This window comes from Loxodonta africana, chromosome 12 (genome assembly GCF_030014295.1).
Source record: "Loxodonta africana isolate mLoxAfr1 chromosome 12, mLoxAfr1.hap2, whole genome shotgun sequence".
NCBI classification, from domain to species: Eukaryota; Metazoa; Chordata; class Mammalia; order Proboscidea; family Elephantidae; genus Loxodonta; species Loxodonta africana.
In genome coordinates this window covers 5,921,020-5,942,301 of record NC_087353.1, presented here as the reverse complement: position 1 = coordinate 5,942,301, position 21,282 = coordinate 5,921,020, and the positions used below count along the sequence as shown (strand labels likewise).

General features: G+C 39.5%; 1 protein-coding gene across 1 annotated transcript in view; it reads left to right on the top strand.

Annotated features, from left to right (window-relative positions):
* The window catches only part of DLGAP2 (DLG associated protein 2), a 149,061-nt gene extending 127,779 nt beyond the window's left edge, over positions 1-21,282 (top strand). The window contains exons 9-11 of the mRNA XM_023550382.2: positions 12,689-12,780; positions 18,430-18,582; positions 21,064-21,282. Of these exons, the coding sequence (XP_023406150.2) occupies positions 12,689-12,780; positions 18,430-18,582; positions 21,064-21,282 (464 nt within the window). The remainder of the gene's footprint in view (positions 1-12,688; positions 12,781-18,429; positions 18,583-21,063) is intronic.

Below are 21,282 nucleotides of genomic sequence, written 5' to 3'. Positions count from 1 at the left end.
ACCACTACGGTATACAATACTGAGCTACCAGTTTTCTGGTCATTGAATTAAATGGAAATATATATGATTGCCCCGGCCAAGGTCAGCAAAGCGGATCTGCTGTACACATTTTGTGGTTCAGATAGGTCTCTGAGGCTCCGTGTGGAAAGGGACAGCATCCCTTATCCTCCAGTTCCTGTCTGTTTACCTGAAGAAACTTATTCTCAGCATTTCTCAGAAACAGCATTCTTTACACATTGCTGTACATGATTTATAAATAAATAGAACTTTATTTATTTTTATTTCTAAAATAAAAATTTTTTTAAATAAATTCTCTTTATTAGTCAACTGAGGATACCAAGAATATAATCACAAAATATTTAGGACTAGAACTTGTTTTTACCAAAATAGAATTTTACAGAGATATTTCAGAACATCTTGGCAAATCATACTCCCCTTAAGATATTTTTCTTTTTCCATGATTTCCTTTATACATTTACTGTTGTTGTTAGGTGTTGTCAAGTCATCTCTGATTCATAGCGACCCCATGTACGTCAGAACGAAACACTGCCCAGTCCTATGTCACCCTCATGATCGTTGTTTTGCTGGAGCCCATTGTTGCAGCCACTGTGTCAAAAAAGAGGGTCTTCTTCTTTTTTGCTGACCCTCCACTTTACCAAGCATGATGTCCTTCTCCGGGGACTGATCCCTCCTGATAACATGTCCAAAATACATCTATTAGATCACTATAAATTCTGCAGTTTGGAAGGATAGCCAGTGTCCTTGGGAATTGGGCCCTACCTTTGTATTTCTAGATGACTGCTGTAATGGAGTGCGTCAATAACCCTAGAAATGGAAGTATGATGATGAAATTATATTGAGTGTAACTTACAGAGCATAATGGCCTTGGAAGCCAAGAAATCAGAGAAAATAATTTTCGTGTTAAAATTTTTAGCTGTTCTGACTTATGTCATTAACCTATGAAGAAAGGGGAATAGTGCCTTCAAATGACTCATTCTATTCTTACACATTGCTGTCTTAATCTTCAAGCTCCACAATCATTTATACAAGTTGTTATTAGATGTTCAGTATTTCAGAGAAAGTGTTGGCACGGTAGCTTGCCCTCTCAGCTCTGCTGTGTCTGCATTTCTGCACAGGGCTGATAAATAAATGTCTGAGGAACAGTATTCAAATTGCTCACATAACGTTTGTTTAAATTTATCATCTGTTTAGGGTACATTTAATGCGGTGGTTGTTCATAATTCTGATATTTAACAATTACTCGTTTTCTGCAGCATTTTTCTACTTGTCAGTATACATTTGAGCCTGGCACCCTCATTTTAATTGTAATATGGATTTATGATCTCTTTCACAAAGATAAAACAAAAAAGGTAAATTGCCTAAGTCTGTGCTCAACCACCCACCATGTGTCTGTCAGTCTGCCATACTGTGGTAACTTGCGCGTTGCTGTGATGCTGGAAGCTATGACAGTGGTATTTCAAATACTAGCAGGGTCACCCATGGTGGAAGGTTTCAGCAGAACTTCCAGACTAAGACAGACTAGGAAGAAGGATTTGGCAGTCTACTTCTGAAGGAATTGGCCAGTGAAAACCTTATGAATAGCAGCGGAACGTTGTCTGATCAGCGGCTGCCAACACTGGGCTCAAACATAGCAACGACCGGGAGGATGGCGCAGGACCAGGCAGCGTTCCTTCTGTTGCTATGAGTCGGAACTGACTCGACGGCACCTAACAACAACATGCCCAATCGGAGTTTAAATTGTCAGCTACGTTTTCATGGACGGCCACCAGCACAGGCTAGGCTTGGTTGTGTATTCTTTTCAGGCTTAGAAAATGTTCTAAGACTCACGTGTTGAACATTCAGGATGCATTTTCTATCAGTGATTCCTCAGTAAAACACCTTTGAAGAAGACGAGAGAGAGAAAAAAAATTTCAGGAAGTAACATTTGTCAGTTCTTAACCCCCCTGCCAGCGATGGCGAGGATGATGCAGGACCAGGCAACGTTTCGTTCTACTGTACATAAGGTCACTATGAATCAAGTCAACTCAAGGGCAGCTGTCTACCTATCTAACCCCATTAAATGCCCATAACATGCATTTCTATTTCATTGGAACCTACACTATTAATTTTACACATTGTAAAAGTTCTGGTCTCCCTTTGTGCATGTAGGAAATAAAGACATTAGTTGTTCCTGTGTTTATAACACAGGGCAATACTTATCATAATTTCCTTTATTTCATTTGGACTTTTAATTTAGTCAATATTTTATCAAAAAGAGATAATTTTTGAAGAAGAATGAAACCTTTAAGTCACCACTTATTGAATTGTCTTCTATGCCAGGGGCTTTACATACCTCATTTAATGCTCACCACAATGTAACAGGTAGATTCTGTCACAATTTAAAAAACAAGGAAAACGAGAGGTTACTATCTTGCCGAAAATCTCATAAAGTATAATGGTAGAATCAGGACTCAAAATCAGAGCTGTCTGTCTGACATGATTGTGCTTTTCCATTATATGCTCTTAAGTTAAAAAACCCATTGCCATCAAGTCGATTCCAACTCACAACAACCCTGTAGAAGGGGATAGAACTGCCCCATAGAGTTTCCAAGGAGTGCCTGGTGGATTCGAACTGCCGACCTTTTGGTTAGCAGCTGTAGCACTTAACCACTATGCCACCAGGATTTCCTCTCTTAAATTAGTAAATCAAAATGTTATTTTACTAGACAACTTTCTTCTTTCTATGTTTCCTGTCTTTGTTCTTATTTACTACTTTCTTCCGCTGTTTTAGAAAATGTTGAGTCCTTATCCCCGGCTGTCTACTTCAACCTGATCCCATCACAGCTGTGACACCCATTTGGGTTCTACAGATAAGCCCTGAGCCAATAACACATACATAGGTTATCAAGCTTTAGCCATTGGAAAATAATAGGTGAGAGTTAGAAGGAGGCAAATTCCTTCCCAAACTGAGAATGAATGATCTAGCAATTTAAGGGCTTTGGTGCTGAAACATGGCCATGATAGGTACTGATCTTCTTGTCACTGGTGGCACTCAAAGAAATTCTGTGCTTAATACTATAAAAGTACTATATGGACGATTGAAATTAGTAACATATAAGGGATCGATCAACAATAAGATTCCCTCATTTTAGAATATATATTCTTTACATTTCAGCTGCCTTATTATTATTGGGCATTTGGAAAATGTGTCTTTCTTTAGCAAGATATAGTGGAAAGTGAGTTTCTGCTGCCTACGGGTTGTATTTCCTAAAACAAGTTCTTTTTTTAACCTTCTTGAACCTTTACAATTTTCTTCTGGACTCTTTCATTGATGTGTACGTTCAACAAATATTTACTGAATACTAAACTATAAGTCCCCCACATGTCTGTCACTTTGTCCTACTTTGGGGACTTGCATGTTGCTGTGATGCTGGAAGCTATGCCACCGGTATTCAGAAACCAGCAGGGTCACCCATGGAGGACAGGTTTCAGCTGAGCTTCCAGACTAAGACAGACTAGGAAGAAGGACTCGGCAGTCTACTTCTGAAAAGCATTAGCCAGTGAAAACCTTATGAATAGCAGCGGAACATTGTCTGATATAGTGCTGGAAGATGAGCCCCCAGGTTGGAAGGCACTCAAAAGATGACTGGGGAAGGGCTGCCTCCGCAAAGTAGAGCTGACCTTAATGATGTGGATGGAGTAAAGCTTTTGGGACCTTCATTTGCTGATGTGGCACGACTCAAAATGAGAAGAAACAGCTGCAAGCATCCATTAATAATTGGAACCTGGAATGTACGAAGTATGAATCTAGGAAAATTGAAAATCATCAAAAATGAAATGGTGTTGCATTCACTGTCAAAAAGAACATTTCAAGGTCTATCCTGAAGTACAACGCTATCAATGATAGGATAATATCCATACGCCTAAAGGAAGATCAGTTAATACGACTGTTATTCAAATTTACGCACCAACTACTAGGGCCAAAGATGAAGAAATAGAAGATTTTTATTATCCGCTGCTGCAGTCTGAAATTGATGGAACATGCAATCAAGATGCATTAATAATTACTGGTAATTGCAATGCGAAAGCTGGAAACAAAGAAGGATGAGTAGCTGGGAAATATGGCGTTGGTGATAGAAACAATGCCGGCGATCGAATGATAGGATTTTGCAAGACGAACGACTTCTTCATTGCAAATACCTTCTTTCAGCAATATAAACAGTGACTATACACATGGACCTCGCCAGATAGAACACACAGAAATCAAATTGACTACATCTGTGGAAAGAAATGATGGAAAAGCTCAATATCATCAGTCAGAACAAGGCCAGGGGCTGATTGTGGAACAGACCATCAATTGGTCATAAGCAAGTTCAAGCTGAAATTGAAGAAAATCAGAGCAAGTCCACAAGAGCCCAAATATGACCTTGAGTATGTCCCACCTGAATTTAGAGACCATCTGAAGAATAGATTTGACACATTAAACACTAGTGACCAAAGACCAGACGAGTTGTGGAATGACATCAAGGACATCATCCATGAAGAAAGCAAGAGGTCATTGAAAAAAGAGGAAAGAAAAGACTGAGATGGATATCAGAGGAGACGCTGAAACTTGCTCTCAAACATCGAGCAGCTAAAGCAAAAGGAAGAATTGATGAAGTAAAAGAACTGAACAGAAGATTTCAAAGGGCAGCTTGAGAAGACAAAGTATTGTAATGACATGTGCAAAGAGCTGGAGATGGAAAACCAAAAGGGAAGAACATGCTCGGCGTTTCTCAAGCTGAAAGAACTGAAAAAAAAATCCAAGCCTCGGGTTGCAATAGTGAAGGATTCTATGGGGAAAATATTAAATGACGCAGGAAGCATCAAAAGAAATTGGAAGGAATACACAGAGTCATTATACCAAAAAGAATTAGTCAATGTTCAATCATTTCAAAAGAGGTAGCATATGATCAGAAACCAATGGTACTGAAGGAAGAAGTCCAAGCTGTTCTGAAGGCGTTGGCAAAAAACAAGGCTCCAGGAATTGATGGAATATCAATCGAGGTGTTTCAACAAATAGATGCAGTGCTGGAGGTGATCACTTGTCTATGTCAAGAAATATGGAAGACAGCTTCCTGGCCTACTGACTGGAAGAAATCCATATTTATGCCTATTCCCAAGAAAGGTGATCCAACCGAATGTGGAAGTTATAGAACAATATCATTAATATCACACGCAAGCAAAATTTTACTGAAGATCATTAAAAAACGGCTGTAGCAGTGTATCAACAGGGAACTGCCAGAAATTCAGGCTGATTTCTGAAGAGGGCATGGAACCAGGCATATCATTGCTGATGTCAGATGGATCCTGGCTGAAAGCAGAGAATACCAAAAGGATGTTTACCTGTGTTTCATTGACTATGCAAAGGCATTTGACTGTGTGGATTGTAACAAACTATGGGTAACACTGCGAAGAATGGGAATTCCAGAAAACTTAATTGTGCTCATGAGGAACCTTTACATAGATCAAGAGGCAGTTGTTTGGACAGAACAAGGGAATACTGATTGGCTTAAAATCAGGAAAGGTGTGTGTTAGGGTTGTATTCTTTTACCATACCTATTCAATCTGTATGCTGAGCAAATAATACTAGAAGCTAGACTATATGAAGAAGAATGGGGCATCAGGATTGGAGGAAAACTCATTAACAACCTGCGTTGTGCAGATGACAACCTTGCTTGCTAAAAGTGAAAAGGACTTGAAGCACTTACTAATGAAGATCGAAGACCACAGCCTTCAGTATGGATTACACCTCAACATAAAGAAAACAAAAATTCTCACAGCTGGACCAATGAGCAGCATCATGATAATGGAGAAGAGATTGAAGTCATCAAGGATTTCATATTACTTGGATCCACAATCAACAGCCATGGAAGCAGCAGTTACGAAATCAAAACCATTGCATTGGGTAAATCTGCTGCCAAGGACCTCTTTAAAGTGTTGAAGAGCAAAGATGTCACCTTGAAGACTAAGGTGCGCCTGACCCAAGCCATGGTATTTTCAATAGCATCATATGTATGTGAAAGCTGGACAGTGAATAGGGAGGACTGAAGAAGAATTGACACCTTTGAATTGCGGTGTTGGCGAAGAATATTGACCATACCATGGTCTGCCAAAAGAACGAACAAATCTGTCTTGGAAGAAGGACAACCAAAAAGCTCCTTAGAAGCAAGGATGGCGAGACTGCATCTTACATACTTTGGACATGTTGTCAGGAGGGATCAGTCCCTGGAGAAGGACATCATGCTTGGCAGAGTACAGGGTCAGCAGAAAAGAGAAAGACCCTCAACGAGGTGGATTGACACAGTGGCTGTGGCAATGAGCTCAAGCATTACAACACTGTTTCATTCTGTTGTGCATAGGGTCACTATGAGTCAGAACAGACTTGACGGCGCCTAACAACAACAACATAGGGTCACTTATGAGTTGGAATCAACTCGATGGCAACGGGTTTTTCGATTGCATGTAATAATTTTTGCAAAAACTCTAACTCTACAATCACAGTTCACCAAACTGATTGAACAAATCTAAATTCATTCAATCCTCTGTGGTTAATGAAAACTATTTGGGGACCAAATAAACCCTCGTTTAAGTTAAGTCATATTAACACATGCATCAATAAGAAAAAAAAAAGTTGCTGTGGAGTTGATTCCAACTCATGGGGGCCCCATGTTTTGCAAAGTAAAACTTCGCTCCATAGGGTTTTCAAGCCTGTGACCTTTTGGAAGTTTCAGAATGTCAGCCTTTCGGTTAGTAATTGCTAGTCGTGCACTGCACCATTTGCACAACTAGTAGGACTTCCCCATAGAGTTCCAAGGAGGTGGATTGGAACTGCTGACCCTTTAGTTAGCAGCCGAACGCTGTGCCACCGGGTCTCCCAGGAACTACTAGAGTATGTAAATTGTCATGTGTATTGTTAATACACAAATACAAATTTTCTAGAGAGATTGCAAAACATCACTAGACTACTGTTTTAGGGTTTTTGTATTAATTGTATTCAGCCAAGTAGGTAAGTGGCATAAAGTGAAAGAAATAATGTATTTTCTAAAAATGAAAAGAAATGGCTTCAAAGCTACAATAAGTTAGCTTATTGAATAATCCCGTTGAGATATGAAACTGATAAGGAACTGAAAAGGGGAACAAATATATAGATAGTGTCTTATGAAAGGTGTTGGCAAGTCGTATTGCCCCAAAATAGCTAATAATCTAAATTTTCACCTGATCAAATTCCTACAACCATAGGCTAGCAAAACTGAGAGTGGTTTTAGTGATTTCCTCACCTAATGTTCTTATTTGATAGACAGGATGAGTGAGGGACCACACAGGGTCACAAATTTTAATTATTCGAGAGTTGGGATTAGATCTATGGTGCTGGGTGTCCCAGACCAGGGTTGGAAACCCTGCAGTGTAGTGATTAAGAGCTGCAGCTATTAACCAACAGGCCTGCAGTTCGAATCCACCAGGCTCTCCTTGGACACTCTATGGGGCAGTTCCACTCTGTCCTGTAGGGCTGCTGCTATGAGTTGGAATCGACTCGATGGCAATAGGTTTTGTTTTTGGTTTTTTGAACCACGCCAAAAAGGAGCCCTGGTGGCACGGTGGTTATGCACTCTGCTGCTAACTGAAAGGTTGCTGGTTCAAGGCTATCAGTGGCTCCTGGGGAGAAAGGTGTGGCCATCTGCTTCTGTAAAGATTACAGCCTTGGAAACCCTATGGGGCAATTCTGCTCTTTCCTGTAGGGTCACTGTGAGTCAGAATCGACTCAGTAGCACAAACAGTAACAACCATGCTGGAATGCCTGATTTCTGGGGTGAGGGGCATGTTTTCAGCTGTTAGCGTTCATAGAAGGAGGAGACGATACCAAATATCTCAGGTGATCCGGAGAATATATGCGGAAAAAACCGGTAAACCATTTGCGGTAGAGTTGACTCCCACTCGTGGTGACCGCATGTGTGTGTCAGAGTAGAACTCTGCTCCATAGGCTTTTCAGTGGCTGGTTTTTTGGAAGTAGATGACCAGGCCTTTCTTCCAAGGCTCCCCTAGGTAGACTCAAACCTCCAACCTTTCTGTTAGAAGCCATGCTACTGTAGCGGAGGGATGGAGGACATGGACCAGAAAGAAACTATACCTCTGTCTGAATTTTACCCAGGATGTCTTGGTTCAACATAGAAGATTAGAAATTTAAGAATCAGACAGAATGATGGTGATCAGCAGAACAGATTGTTACCAGCCTTAGGTATGTGACACGTTTGTGCAGTTTGATGAAATATCCAACGCATCAAGACTTCTCTGGTAAGACACAAGCCAGGGATGGTAGCCAGGTGCTCTGGATCACACTGATACAATGCCACCAGTCAGCCAGGTTTCTTGCTTAGTCCTTATGGAGATGTCTTCACACTTCCCAAAATCTAAACAGGAAATTGGAGTTTGATGATAAATGCATGCTCGGTAAACATGAAAATGATTAGACTTGAGATCCTGAAAGGAGGAGATTTGTGGAAGCAGTGATTTTCCCTGCCTACTTTACAGAATTAAAAAAATTAGTCACGGAGAAATCCCAAGAGATCAGAGAGGAAATAAATATTCAAATGATAATTTCAAACCACCTGCAAATTGTACAAAAACCCACTTCAGGTTTCTAAACAAAAGAATAGTGTAAATGTTGTCCTGGTACTTCATGGCAAATTTAGATAGAATTGGAAATTATAGAAGATGCATGAAAAATAAATTAAAGGAGCCAAGTAAGCTAATCAAATTTCTTTGTGCGTTGAAAGCAAGGGTTATGTCAGTTCTTTGTAAATTTGCATTCTGACGAGCAGAGTCTTTATCTGCAGCTCTTGAAAGAAAACATGTCTAAACTGTGACAAAATTAGGGAAGTATAGTGGAAGGGAATAAATTGAATTTTCACTTCAAATTCTTTGCAATTATAGGAAGCTATTTAGATTGTAGGTATCAGATAGGATCATTCCCATTGACTAAAACAGCACAAGTCTCCTGCTATTAGCAATCACGTCATTAGCTGCCCCCTTTGACATTCATTATCTTTTCATAGCAATATTCAATTTATGTTCTTTATAGTAATTCTCTACCACATTAAATCAATACCAAGATATTGCCCATTTATTAATGTTGTGCTAAAGATAAAAAATTGAAGCATTTTTATATTAATACTTCAATTGAATTACATTTTAAGAGGGTTATGAAGATTAGGGGTTAAAACTTCCAATTTTATAAAACTGATTGAGTTTTTAATTACAGTTTGAAGAAGGATAGCGTCAGTAAAAAGTAACTGTATTTATTCATCTTTTCTATATATTCCTGCAATGACAACTTGATTAAAACAAGCCTCTAAATGTTTTCATCAATCATGCAGGTTTACAGGGCTTTACAAATAGAAATTCAAGATTTCAGAACCAAAGATACTTCCTCTACTCGACATCAGTGAACCGTGACTGCAGAAATGTGTTCGGTGTAGGATTATCAAAATGTTAATGAAGTAGGAAGTACGTTGGCCCCTTTCAAGATTCTGCTCAAATCCTACTCTCTACATCTTGCCTTCGCTACTATGCCTGCCCGGCCCCAGCCATCTCTCCTCTCTGTACACACTTAAAAACCTGACCTTGAACCCTGTCTTTACCAATCCATCCTGTGGCATCCTCACTCATTTCCTGCTTCCTTCTGTGTCCCTTGTGCCTCATTCCCCGGCTGGCTGGCTGTTCAGCTCAAAGCCAGTGGGCAGAATGGAGGGAGGGAGGTGTGCAGGAAAAAGCAAACAACTCTTGAAAAGGCTTTGTAAGAGACACAATGGCCTACTGTTCTTTTTCTTTTTTAAGTCTGAAAAAATGCTAAAGTTTTATCCTTTATTGACTATTATTAACAATTCCTTTTTTTTTTTTAAGCTCTTTTACTCTTTAATATCTTAAAAGCGATCTCGAATTAGATACTAGGGAATGATTGTTCATGTCTTAGGGATGATAATGACATTGTGGTGATGCAGGGTGATGTCCTTGTTCTAGGGAGAGGCAGGTGAAGTGTCATGCTGGCTGCTGCTTACTTTCAAATGGGTGGGGGGGTGGAAATTATAGGCATGTGACAAAATGTTAACAATTGTTGAATCTAAGTTATGGGGATAGAGGTGTTTATTATCTTTTTTTTTTCCCAAATTTTCAGTGTGTTTGCGGTTTTTCCATAATAAAAGATCGGGAACAACAATCTAGGTTAATTTCAGAAGGAAAAAAAAAAAATACAGACACATGGAAAGAAGACTTTTTTAAGCCCATTAGCCTACCCAGGAGAAAATCACTCTTAAAAATGCCCTATGTACATGGCCACATGTATATATATATATATATATTTTTTTTTTTTAATGAATGAATGATATGCTGTACATAACTGATTGCCGTCAAGTCAATTCCAACTCCTAGCGACCCTATAGGACAGAGTAGAACTGCCCCATATACATACCTGTTTTTAATTGACTTCTTTCATGTCGCGACATGTCTTAAATACCTATTAATATTAATAGATTTATTTCTGTAATTTCATTTTCCATGGCCTCGTGGCATTTCATCATAAGGATATTAAGGTCCTTTCTGACTAATAGCTATGATTCTTCTTTCCCTGAAGTAATGCCTGGAAGAAGAAATAAAGCAGCAGCCATAGCTGGGGTCATTAGGGTATTAAGATCTTTGATGCCAGTTTCTAACACATGTTGAATGAGACTCACAAAAAACTGGTTTTAAGACTGGCTGTTAAATTTACTATTGTTTGGGGAAATGGCTATTGTGAAAGAAAGCTAAAGGAATTGATTTCACCTCTCTGTAGCTCAGTTTCCACCTCTGTGAATAATCTCTAGGACTTTGATTCTCAAGCCTAGGAAAATGGGTTCAACTAATAACATAAACTAGCAATGTTTTGAGTTCTGTAGTAGTTGGTGTAGGGCAGTTATCTGTGCTCTGCAAAGAGTCTTTGAGAGTGAGCCAAAAAAGAAGAAATTGAGCACATGGAAATAATCCATTTCTGGCTATTTGAAGTAGATGGTGTTATACAAACACCAAGGAAAGATGACATGGACCTTTAAAGTTTCCAGGCAAAAGGAGATCCTGGTGTAAACTGAGACATGGTGAATATTGAATCAGCTATATACTACCATGGTGCCCTGGGTGTTGCAAATAGTTAGTGTACTTGGTTGCTAACCAAAAGGTTGGCAATTTGAGTCCACCCAGAGGTGCCTCGGAAGAAAGGCCGAAAGATCTACTTCTGAAAAAATTCAGTCACTGAAATCTCTGTGGAGTACAGTTCTATTCTGGCACACATGAGATTGTCATGAGTCAGGATCAGCTCGACGACCAGTGGTTAAAAAAAAAGACCTACCATACAGGCACGACAGGTGGATGTCAGGGTTGTATCCTTTCACCATATTTACTCAATCTGTATGCTAAGCAAATAATCTGAAAAGCTGAACTCTACAAGAAGAACACAGGCAGCATCAGGTTTGGAGGAAGACTCATTAACAACCTGCAACATGCAGATGACACAACCTTACCTGCTGAAGGAGGACTTGAAGCAGTTACTGATGAAAATCAGTAAGTGCAGCCTTCAGTACAGATTACACCTCAACATAAAGGAAACAAAAATCTTTACCACTGGACCAATAAGCAACATCAGAATCAAGAGAAAAGATTGAAGTTGTCAAGGATTTCATTTTACTTGGATCCACAATCAATGCCCATGGAAGCAGCAGTCAAGAAATCAAGGGGTATTGCACTGGGCAAATCTGCTGCTAAAGAGTTAAAAAGCAGAGATGTCACTTTGAGGCCTAAGGTGCACCTGATACCCAAGCCATGGTGTTTTCAATCACCTCACATGTATGCGAAAGCTGGACAATGAATAAGGAAGACCACAGAAGAACTGATGCCTTTGAATTACGGTGTTGGCAAAGAATATTGAATGTACCATGGACTGACAGAAGAACAAACAAATCTGTCTTGGAAGAAGTACAGCCAGAACGCTGCTTTGAATCAAATGGGCGGCACCTGCCCAAAAGCGAAGATGAGAAGTCAGGAAGGGACAGGAAACCTGGACAAATGGACAGAAGAACCCAGGGTAGAAATGGAAAGGGAGAGAATGCTGACACATGGTAGGATTGCAACCAACGTCACAAACCAATTTGTGTATAAACTTTTCAGTGAAAAACTAATTTGGACTGTAAACTTTCACCTAAAACACAATAAAAAAAATTTTAAAGAATTAAAAAAACAAGTATTTAATTTCTTTTTTATTCACGAATGCTTTCTTATTCTCTAGCTCATCGTAATATCAATGCTATTACTCATGATGGAAATAAAGACAACTTCCTGCAGTATATACCATATTTCTAAACTAAATTTTTTACCAGTACCCAAGAATAATATCTTTATAAATGACATTTAGCCCTGCTTAAATGTCTCCAGTGAATTTGGAATGGAAACAGAGTGAAAAAAATCCAGCCAGTGGAACACGTTTCTCGCAATAAATTCAAAGTTTTAATTACCAGTAAAGAGGAATAATAGCAATGCTGTCTGTAATTTATTTCCTTTGTGTGACGCTTTTGCTTTTGTTTTCTAATTGATCCAGTTTTCTTTTTATTTATTTATTTATTTTTTGCAGTTCTTGGTAAAATCAGGAGTGCTGTTGGGAGTGCCCAGCTTCTTATGTCCCAGAAATTCCAGCAGTTTTATTGGCTTTGCCAACAGAATATGGTAAGTGATTCCTCAGATAACCTTAGTTCCTTGTAACCAAGATGATGTATGTCCATTCTATATAGTCTCACCATTTTTTTTTTTTTATTGCAGGTTAAAGAGTGCCTATAAGTTTGCAGAGTATTGAGCAAATTTACCATAAAGGATACTTTCCAGCTTGGGGGATGAACAGGTTATAGGGCCCAAGTTTAGAAGGGCAACCAAGGCAGCGAGGCTGCAAGAGGGGGTACCATGTCAATGAGAAGGGGGCAGAAACTGGGCAGGAAGATAGTAATGTCCAGTGGTGTGATGTAAGATCGTACCAATAGAGCTTCTACCAGAGACTAATGGAAAGGGGATGAAAAATGACTTGATATTATGGCTAATGTCACAAATCGAGAAAATGACCTGAGGTGGCTTCAAATTAAAAACATATAACAACTGTATTGAAAGAGATTAAGTAGAGGTTTTAGAAATAATTTAGGCATAAAATTTTATAACCAGGAGTGAAATAAATATACCATGAATCTGGGATTAGTTAATACAAGTCGATATTAAGCTTGGTTCTGATCTTCTGGGCAATCAAAGGAAAAGAAAAACCCGATGTATATAAATGGCTGCAGCAGTATATTGATAGGGAACTTCCTGAAATTCAAACTGGATTCAGAAGGGAACATGGAATGAGGGATCTCATTGCTGATGTCAGATGGATCTTGGCTGAAAGCAGAGAATACCAGAAAGATATTTACCTATGTTTTATTGACTATGCAAAGGCATTCAACCGTGTGGGTCATAAAAAATTATGGATGACATTGCGAAGAATGGAAATTCCAGAACGTTTCATTGTGCTCGTAAAGAACCTGTACCTAGACCAAGAGGCAGTCATTCAAACAGAACATGGGGATACTGGGTGGTTTAAAATCAGAAAAGGTGTGTGTCAGGGTTGTATCCTTTCACCATACTTATTCAGTCTGTGTGCTGAGCAAATAATCAGAGAAGCCAGACTATATGAAGAGGAACGGGGCATCAGGATTGGAGCAAGACTCATTAACAACCTGCAATATGCAGATGACACAACCTTGCTTGCTGAAAGTGAAGAAGATTTGAAGCACTTACTGATGAAGATCAAAGGCTACAGCCTTCAGTGTGGATTACACCTCAACATAAAGAAAACAAAAACCCTTACGACTGGACCAATAAGCAACATCATGATAACAATAACAACAAAAAAACCAAACCCACTGCCATTGAGTCAGCAGGGAAAAGATTGAAAAGATTGAAGTTGTCAAGGATTTTATTTTACTTGGATCCACAATCAACACCCTTGGAAGCAGCAGTCAAGAAATCGCATCAGGGAAGTCTGCTGCAAAAGACCTCTTTAAATTGTTAAAAAAGCAAAAATGTCACTTTGAAGATTAAAGTGCACTTGACCCAAGCCATGGTATTTTCAATCACCTCATATGCATATGAAAGCTGGACAATGAATAAGGAAGACCGAAGAAGAGTTGACGCCTTTGAGGTGATGAAAAATATTGAATATACCAGGGACTGCCAGAAGAATGAACCAATCTGTTTTGGAGGAAGTACAGGCAGAATGCTCCTTGGAAGTGAGGATGTCTCACGTACTTTGGACATGTTATCAAGAAGGACCAGTCCCTGGAGAAGGACATCATGCCTGGTAAAGTACAGGGTTAAGAAAAAAGAGGAAGAATCTCAACAAGATGGATTAACACATTGCCTGCAACAATGGGCTCAAACAAAGCCAGGATCGTGAGGAGGGCGCAGAACGAGGCAGTGTTCATTCTGTTGTACATAGGATCTCTGTGTGTCAGAACCAACTCAACGGCACCTAAAAACAACTATATACATATAGTTTTCTGTATCTGACTAAGGAAGTATTCTCTCAGTTATATTTCGAGAAATGACTAAATAATATTCAAATTGTTTGTAGGTTATTTTACAATCCATACACTGGTCATTTTTTCAGACCAAACATTTTTAGTAAAATGCAAAATAGACCTCTTCTAGGCCTCTTATGAGGAGTTCTTGGGTGGCACAAATGATTAAGTGCTCGACTAGTAGCCAAAAGATTTGACGGGTTCAAGCCCACCTAGAGGTGCCTTGGAACAGAGCCTGGAGATCTGCTTCCAAATGGTCACGACCTTGAAAACCCTATGGAGCAGTTCTAGTCTGCTAACATAGGGTGACCATGAATTGGAATCACTAGATGGCAACTAACAACAACAGGTCTCTAACAGCAATGGTGCTCAATGATTTGGCTTTGCTTTCTTTTTTAATTTGCAAGAAGACATGAGACTATATAGAACGTTCTTACACATCAAAGAAAGTACAGACACATCTGAGCTGCCAGTTCATCTATTTTAATTAGGATCATTAAAAGTGTGTTTTCTCCTAACGTTTTCCAACAGACCGCATGAAAGTTCATCTTGAAATTTGAAGTTACCAACAACGTACCATTTATGAAATAATCAACATTTAAAGATGGGGAACAGAAAGGTTTTGAGTTCCTTGAAAGAAACATAACATATAGGTGCATAAGCAATTATCATGTTTACTGTGAATGTTCTTGCCTCCTCCATACTATCTATTATTATCTTTAAAGGAATTGATTTAGGCTGCTAAGGAGCTTTCTGTTATAATATAGAGTCTGGTAAACATAGGTAGTCACTGTCTTTAGAAACTCCTAAAGTATGATACATATAAGCAAAGATACATTATTCGAGCCTATAAAATGGTCCTTTCCCCTCTGAACAACAGCTAATATTAGATTTAAAATTATCTACTCTAATATTTTTATCCTTCTTAGAGATGTCATATTTCATTTTGTTGTTAACCTTAAAAAGAATCCTTTTGAGTTTTGAAATATTCAGGTTGGCTACTTACTTTTTTTGGTTTCTACCCAATATTGAGGAAACACTGGTGGCTTTGTGGTTAAGTGCTACGGACATTAATACAAAAAAAAATGGAAGCATTTTTTGGGGAGAAGTGGCAGTGTGCAGGTGACTCGACACGCCTGGCAGGAGAGGAACACTGAAAATACAAGCAAATGTCTTGCTCCTCACAGCCAAATTGCCCACAATTTAAAGTAACATTGGTAGTTGCTGGGAATTTTAAGTAGGTACGTAGTTTTAAGTGGCATCCCGGGCCATGCAATCAGTAATTAATGCACTTGGCTACTAACTGAAAGGTTGGAGGTTCAAGTTCACCCAGAGGTACCTTGAAAGAAAGGCTTGGTGATCTACAGCTGAAGAAGCTCACCCTTTGAAAACCCTGTGGAGCACAGTTCTACTCTAACACACAGGGGGTCACCTTGAGTCAGAGTTGACCACACAGCACCTGGTTGGTTAAGTTTTAAGTCAAAGGAATAATTCTAGAAAATAAGTCAGAAGCCCAACCAGATATTTAGAATGAACAAACATAAACTATATAGGTGATTTGTTACATAATCACTTTGCAGACAATACTAAGAAGATAGCCTCTGAAGCTTAGAGCTTGCACCTTGTTATTAAACATACGATTCTCGGACTAGCAGCCAGAGATCAAATGAAAGCTTACTAGGAGTGCAAACCCTCATGCAGACCTCCTGAGGCTGAATCTCCACTTTAAGGAGATACCCAGGTAATCAGCATGTAAACACTGGCTTCTGCAGGCTTGTAGGGCACCACGGGCTGGGAGAAGTGCTGTGCACCAAAACACGTGAATGTCAGCTTTCAGATCAAGTTGAATCCAGATACTCGCCCAGGATGTCTATGGATGGTAAATGACTGCTAGTTAACAAAGGGATATAGTAAGTACAGTGAATAAGGACTGAAGAAGAATCGATGCCTTTGAGTTAAGGTGTTGGCAAAGAGGGGGACTGCTAGAAGTACGAACAAGTCTCTCTTGGAAAAAGTACAGCCAGAGTGCTCCTTAGGAGTGAGGATGGTGAGACTTTATCTCACGTACTTTGGACATGATATCAGGAGGGACCAGTCCCTGAAGAAGGGCATTGTGCTTGGTAAAGTAGAGGGTCAGTGAAAGGGAGGAAGACCCTCAACAAAAAATTAAATTCAGACCACCCACCATCTCTCTCTCTCTCTCTCAAATTCAGACCAGATACAAGTAAATGCAAAAACTCAAAGCCCAGTGGTCTTTCTTCACTCTGGGTTAGAATTACTCCAAAGTTCAACATGCGCCACACTAAATAAAACATTTCCCGTACTGTGAGATAGTGCGCCTCGTAAGTATTTGAGCAGCCAGAGGCTGCCCTCTTGTGGTTCCAGAGAAGGAAGACAGGTTTCACAGGGAACAGAAGCAGCTCTGTCATTGCAGGTCTCAGAAGCTCACTCTGCATGAGGAAATAGAGGAAATTTTGTGGAACTCAGAAGTGTAGTAGGCAACCTTCACCATTAACGTAGGTTGTCATCCAGTTATATAAGATAGAATGAGATCGTAACCTCGTTAGTCTTGTTCTTTACAGCTCCTTGCCATTCCATTCTCACGCCTTCCTACTTCCGAAGCCCCTCAGCGCCCATGCACGGTGCTGGACATGTAGTAAGCACAGAGTTCTTTTGCAGAATTGAATACTCCGTAAAAATATAATAATAATTTTGATATGGATGATGACAGACCAGATTCAAAGAGTTTTAAACTAAACACATACAAGTTTATGCTATCCTTAATGTGAACTATTTATTAGTGAATTAAAATTGCACATTTAAAGCAATTTCAGACAAATCTTTACTCGCCAGAAACTTCTCTGACTGTTCAAGAGTTACTAACCTGAGAGAGCCTCCCACTGAATTATAGGAACCACAAAGATCTGTACACTTAACCCAGGGTCTGCAAACTCAATGCCTCAAGTGGTGAAAATGGTTTGCCGCTAACCTAAAGGTTGGTGTTTTGAACTCAGCCAGTGCACTGCAGAAGAAAGGCCTGGGGATGTGCTCTGGTAAAGCATAGTCATTGAAAACCCTGTGGAGCACAGCTCTACCCTCTAACACATGGGGTCACCCTTAATCAGAATCAGCTTGAGGACAACAGCTTTTTTTTTTTTTTTAAGACCACTACAAAAAAAAGGAAATTCCTGTCCCAGGAACGTGTCTTCCAATATGTGACCGCAAAGATCGAGGCCCTCCTGCTTTTACAAACTACCACGTGTTTAAAAACTTTAACATTTGTCAGCTTTCATAGATTCTGAGAATGTATTTTCCAACTGAAACAATGAACAAATGTATTATGTATTTTTAAACTGTGAGCAAATACTTGTACTAACAACAAGACGAAGCCCATTGCCGTCAAGTTGATTCCAACTCAAAGTGACCGTATGGGACAGAGTAGAACTGCCCCATAGGGTTTCCAGGACCATAGCATCTTTACAGAAGCAGACAGCCACATCTTTCTCCCACAGAGCGGCTGATGGTTCAAACCACTGACCTTTTGCTTAGCAGCCAAGTGCTTTAACCACTGCACAACCGGGGTCCTTACATGGACTAAAGTAAGCTGTTATTGAATTATCGTGGGCTTTCTCGAATATTTCCATGATTATTTTAGTCATGCTTGTTCCCAATACTAGGTCTTGGAAGGCCTACGTGGGAAAGAACAGCCTCTCCCAAGCTCTCTGTCCTCTGGGAGATTTTCCTGCTGCTAAATTCTGAATGTGTATTCCAGGATCCCAGCGCCATGCCAAGGCCTACTTCCCAGGACCTCGCAGGGTACTGGGACATGTTGCAGCTTTCCATTGAGGATGTCAGCATGAAGTTCGATGAACTGCACCACTTGAAGCTCAATGACTGGAAGATAATAGAGTCACCTGAAAGAAAGGTAATTATGCCCACACAACGTGATTTCCATGCAGACTGCTATTCACTGGCATCCTAGTATCTACTAATCCAGTTGCAGAGATGGCGTGCTTCAAGTACTAAATCATAATGTAGCTTCCTGTCTTTGGTTAGCAACACAGGATCAAATTTTCATTTGTGTGTGTGTGTGTTTATATATAAATATTGTGCGTATAAATTGGGGCAGAATTGAAGTCATCTGGCATGTGTAGTAAATGCCAGTTTCTCTTGCTGTATTTCTTGCATATAGACAATTCAGAGAGACAGCAGCCAAAAACTACATGTAAATTTGTAGCTCTAATCTCATTCCTTATAGGGGCCTATCCTTTGAATTATTTTCATCAAACCTTTGTTTTGATTGTATTTAAATGATTTTTCACAAGAAAAGCTTTAAGCCTGGTTACAAGGACAATGTCTTACTCAAAACCCTGTAGTTGTACGGTTGGAGTTAGAGGTAAGACATTTTCAACCTTACTCTGTGGTTTGATAATGTAATTTCCTGTAGATCTGGCAGTCTTGTCTCATAAATTACGCTGAAAATGTCTGTTAACTTTTAAGCTTATGCTTTAATTTCTTCCCTTGAGATATTATCTTCATCAGAGCTAATATATAGGTCTGAATCAGCAGTAAGTACATTGATTTCCTGATACATTTTAGAGAAATTCTGAGTAATCATGAATCTGATTTCTCTAGACAAATATAGTAAATTAAAATAAAATTATAAAGGAAATTAATCCCACCTACTTTGGGGAAGTGATGTTTAAAATACAGCTGAGGGTGTGCTTTTGGGGAATCAGAATGAAAGCCACACAGGTGACTGTCACCATCTGCTCTTCTCCCTAAAGGCTCCGTTGACGGTCCAGGTGGACTTCCTTCCAGGCTAGATGCTAGCGTGGTAACTGACAAATTCCCTTACTTTTACTGTAGAGAATGGGGGCAGGCAAACATAGAAGTGTATATGTTGTACTTAGCCACAATTCTAAGTAATCTTCCATTGGGTTTTTAATTAAAGGAAATAAGAAGTAATGATTCCAAATGGAAATTTTATACTAAAATACAGTTTACTAAGTTAATCTAAATATATGCAATAATCCTTTTTTCATTCTTCAGTAATTGACAGCTAATAGAAACCTTTTTACCTAAGCTGTATACAGGTAGTCCCCAGCTTATGACAGGGTTACGTTCCCATGACTCTGCGATAAGTGGGTTCTGATGTAAGTCGAACACCTCTTCTTTTTTTTTTTTTCAGTTTTCATTATTATTGCCTTTTATTATCAGTATCTTTATAAATTGATCTTTATTTGTCTTTGGGGATTGGAAACATTACATATAAACTTGCAGCATCAACATCAGAGCTTCCTGCTTCTCCAGTTACATGCTACCTAAGCCAAAAAAAAAAAAGGTTGTAAATGTGGTTTGTCGTAACTCAAGTATGTCATAATTGGCGACTACCTGTAGTTCTCGACGGCATTGGGTTTTTTTTACCTGTAGTTCACTCTATGTTTGGCTTTCCTTGTTTATTTTCTACCTAAAACAGCAGCCTTGGGAATAGAAAGGTACCACATTTGTTCACCCTTTACTTCCACAGCTGCTTTTGTCCCCCAGCGTCCAAGCAAATCTGGCCCCCTTTGGATTTGTCATGGAGGCTAAAGGGAGAAAGATACAGAGGTACTTTTTTCCAACCACCAAACATCTGTCTAGAAGAGGAAAAGGGTTCTGGCCCCTATTGTAACCTCTTGTGGGAAGGAACTCATTGACTATGCAGCACTCCAGTCATAACTCCATTATGAAGTAGATCCAGTTGGTAGCGCCAACGTGGTTATTTAGTAATGGCACTTGAACAACACAACGCAGTTTTGGACACAGACCTCTCACCAGAACCTTACAAGCATTATATATTGCATTTGTTGCAGAACTGTGAAATCTGTCTTTCTGGAAAAAAAAAAAAAAAAGGCATACACATATTTTGGTGTTATTTATTTCAGAATATTAGTGGTCAAAAATAATCATTTGCATCTTTTTACCAACCAAGTCAAAAATCATCACACGTTGTTAATGTCAAGGGATGCTACACCTACAACAGAGAATTTGGCCAAAGGTTCCCTGGTACACTTACATAAATGGTTTCCATGGATGTAATTGGCATTGTTTGCGTTCTGGAGTTTGTGGATAAGAGCATAGCATATGGCAGCAATGTCAAGTGGCAACATCTTCCCCAGGACCTGTGATGCTCCAAAGCTGGCATCACGGGTGCTTGTGAACTCTCAGAGATGACTGGAACTTTAAGAAATGGAGGAATAAGGGTTAAGTACTAATCTAGCAACATATAAAATAATTGTCGTTATTCTTTCTATCCACCAATTTGTGTGGGTGCGTGTGTGTATGTGTGTGAGGCATTAATTATATTCACACTGTGTGCAACCATCACCACCGTTTATCAATAATTACTTTTGATACTTTTCAGGAAGAAAGAAAGGTCCCCCCTCCAATACCAAAGAAGCCCCCAAAAGGGAAATTTCCTATCACAAGAGAAAAGTCCCTTGACCTGCCCGACAGACAACGTCAAGAAGCTCGAAGACGCCTCATGGCTGCTAAGAGAGCAGCGTCCTTCCGACAGAATTCTGCCACCGAGCGTGCTGACAGCATTGAGATCTACATCCCGGAGGCCCAGACCCGACTTTAA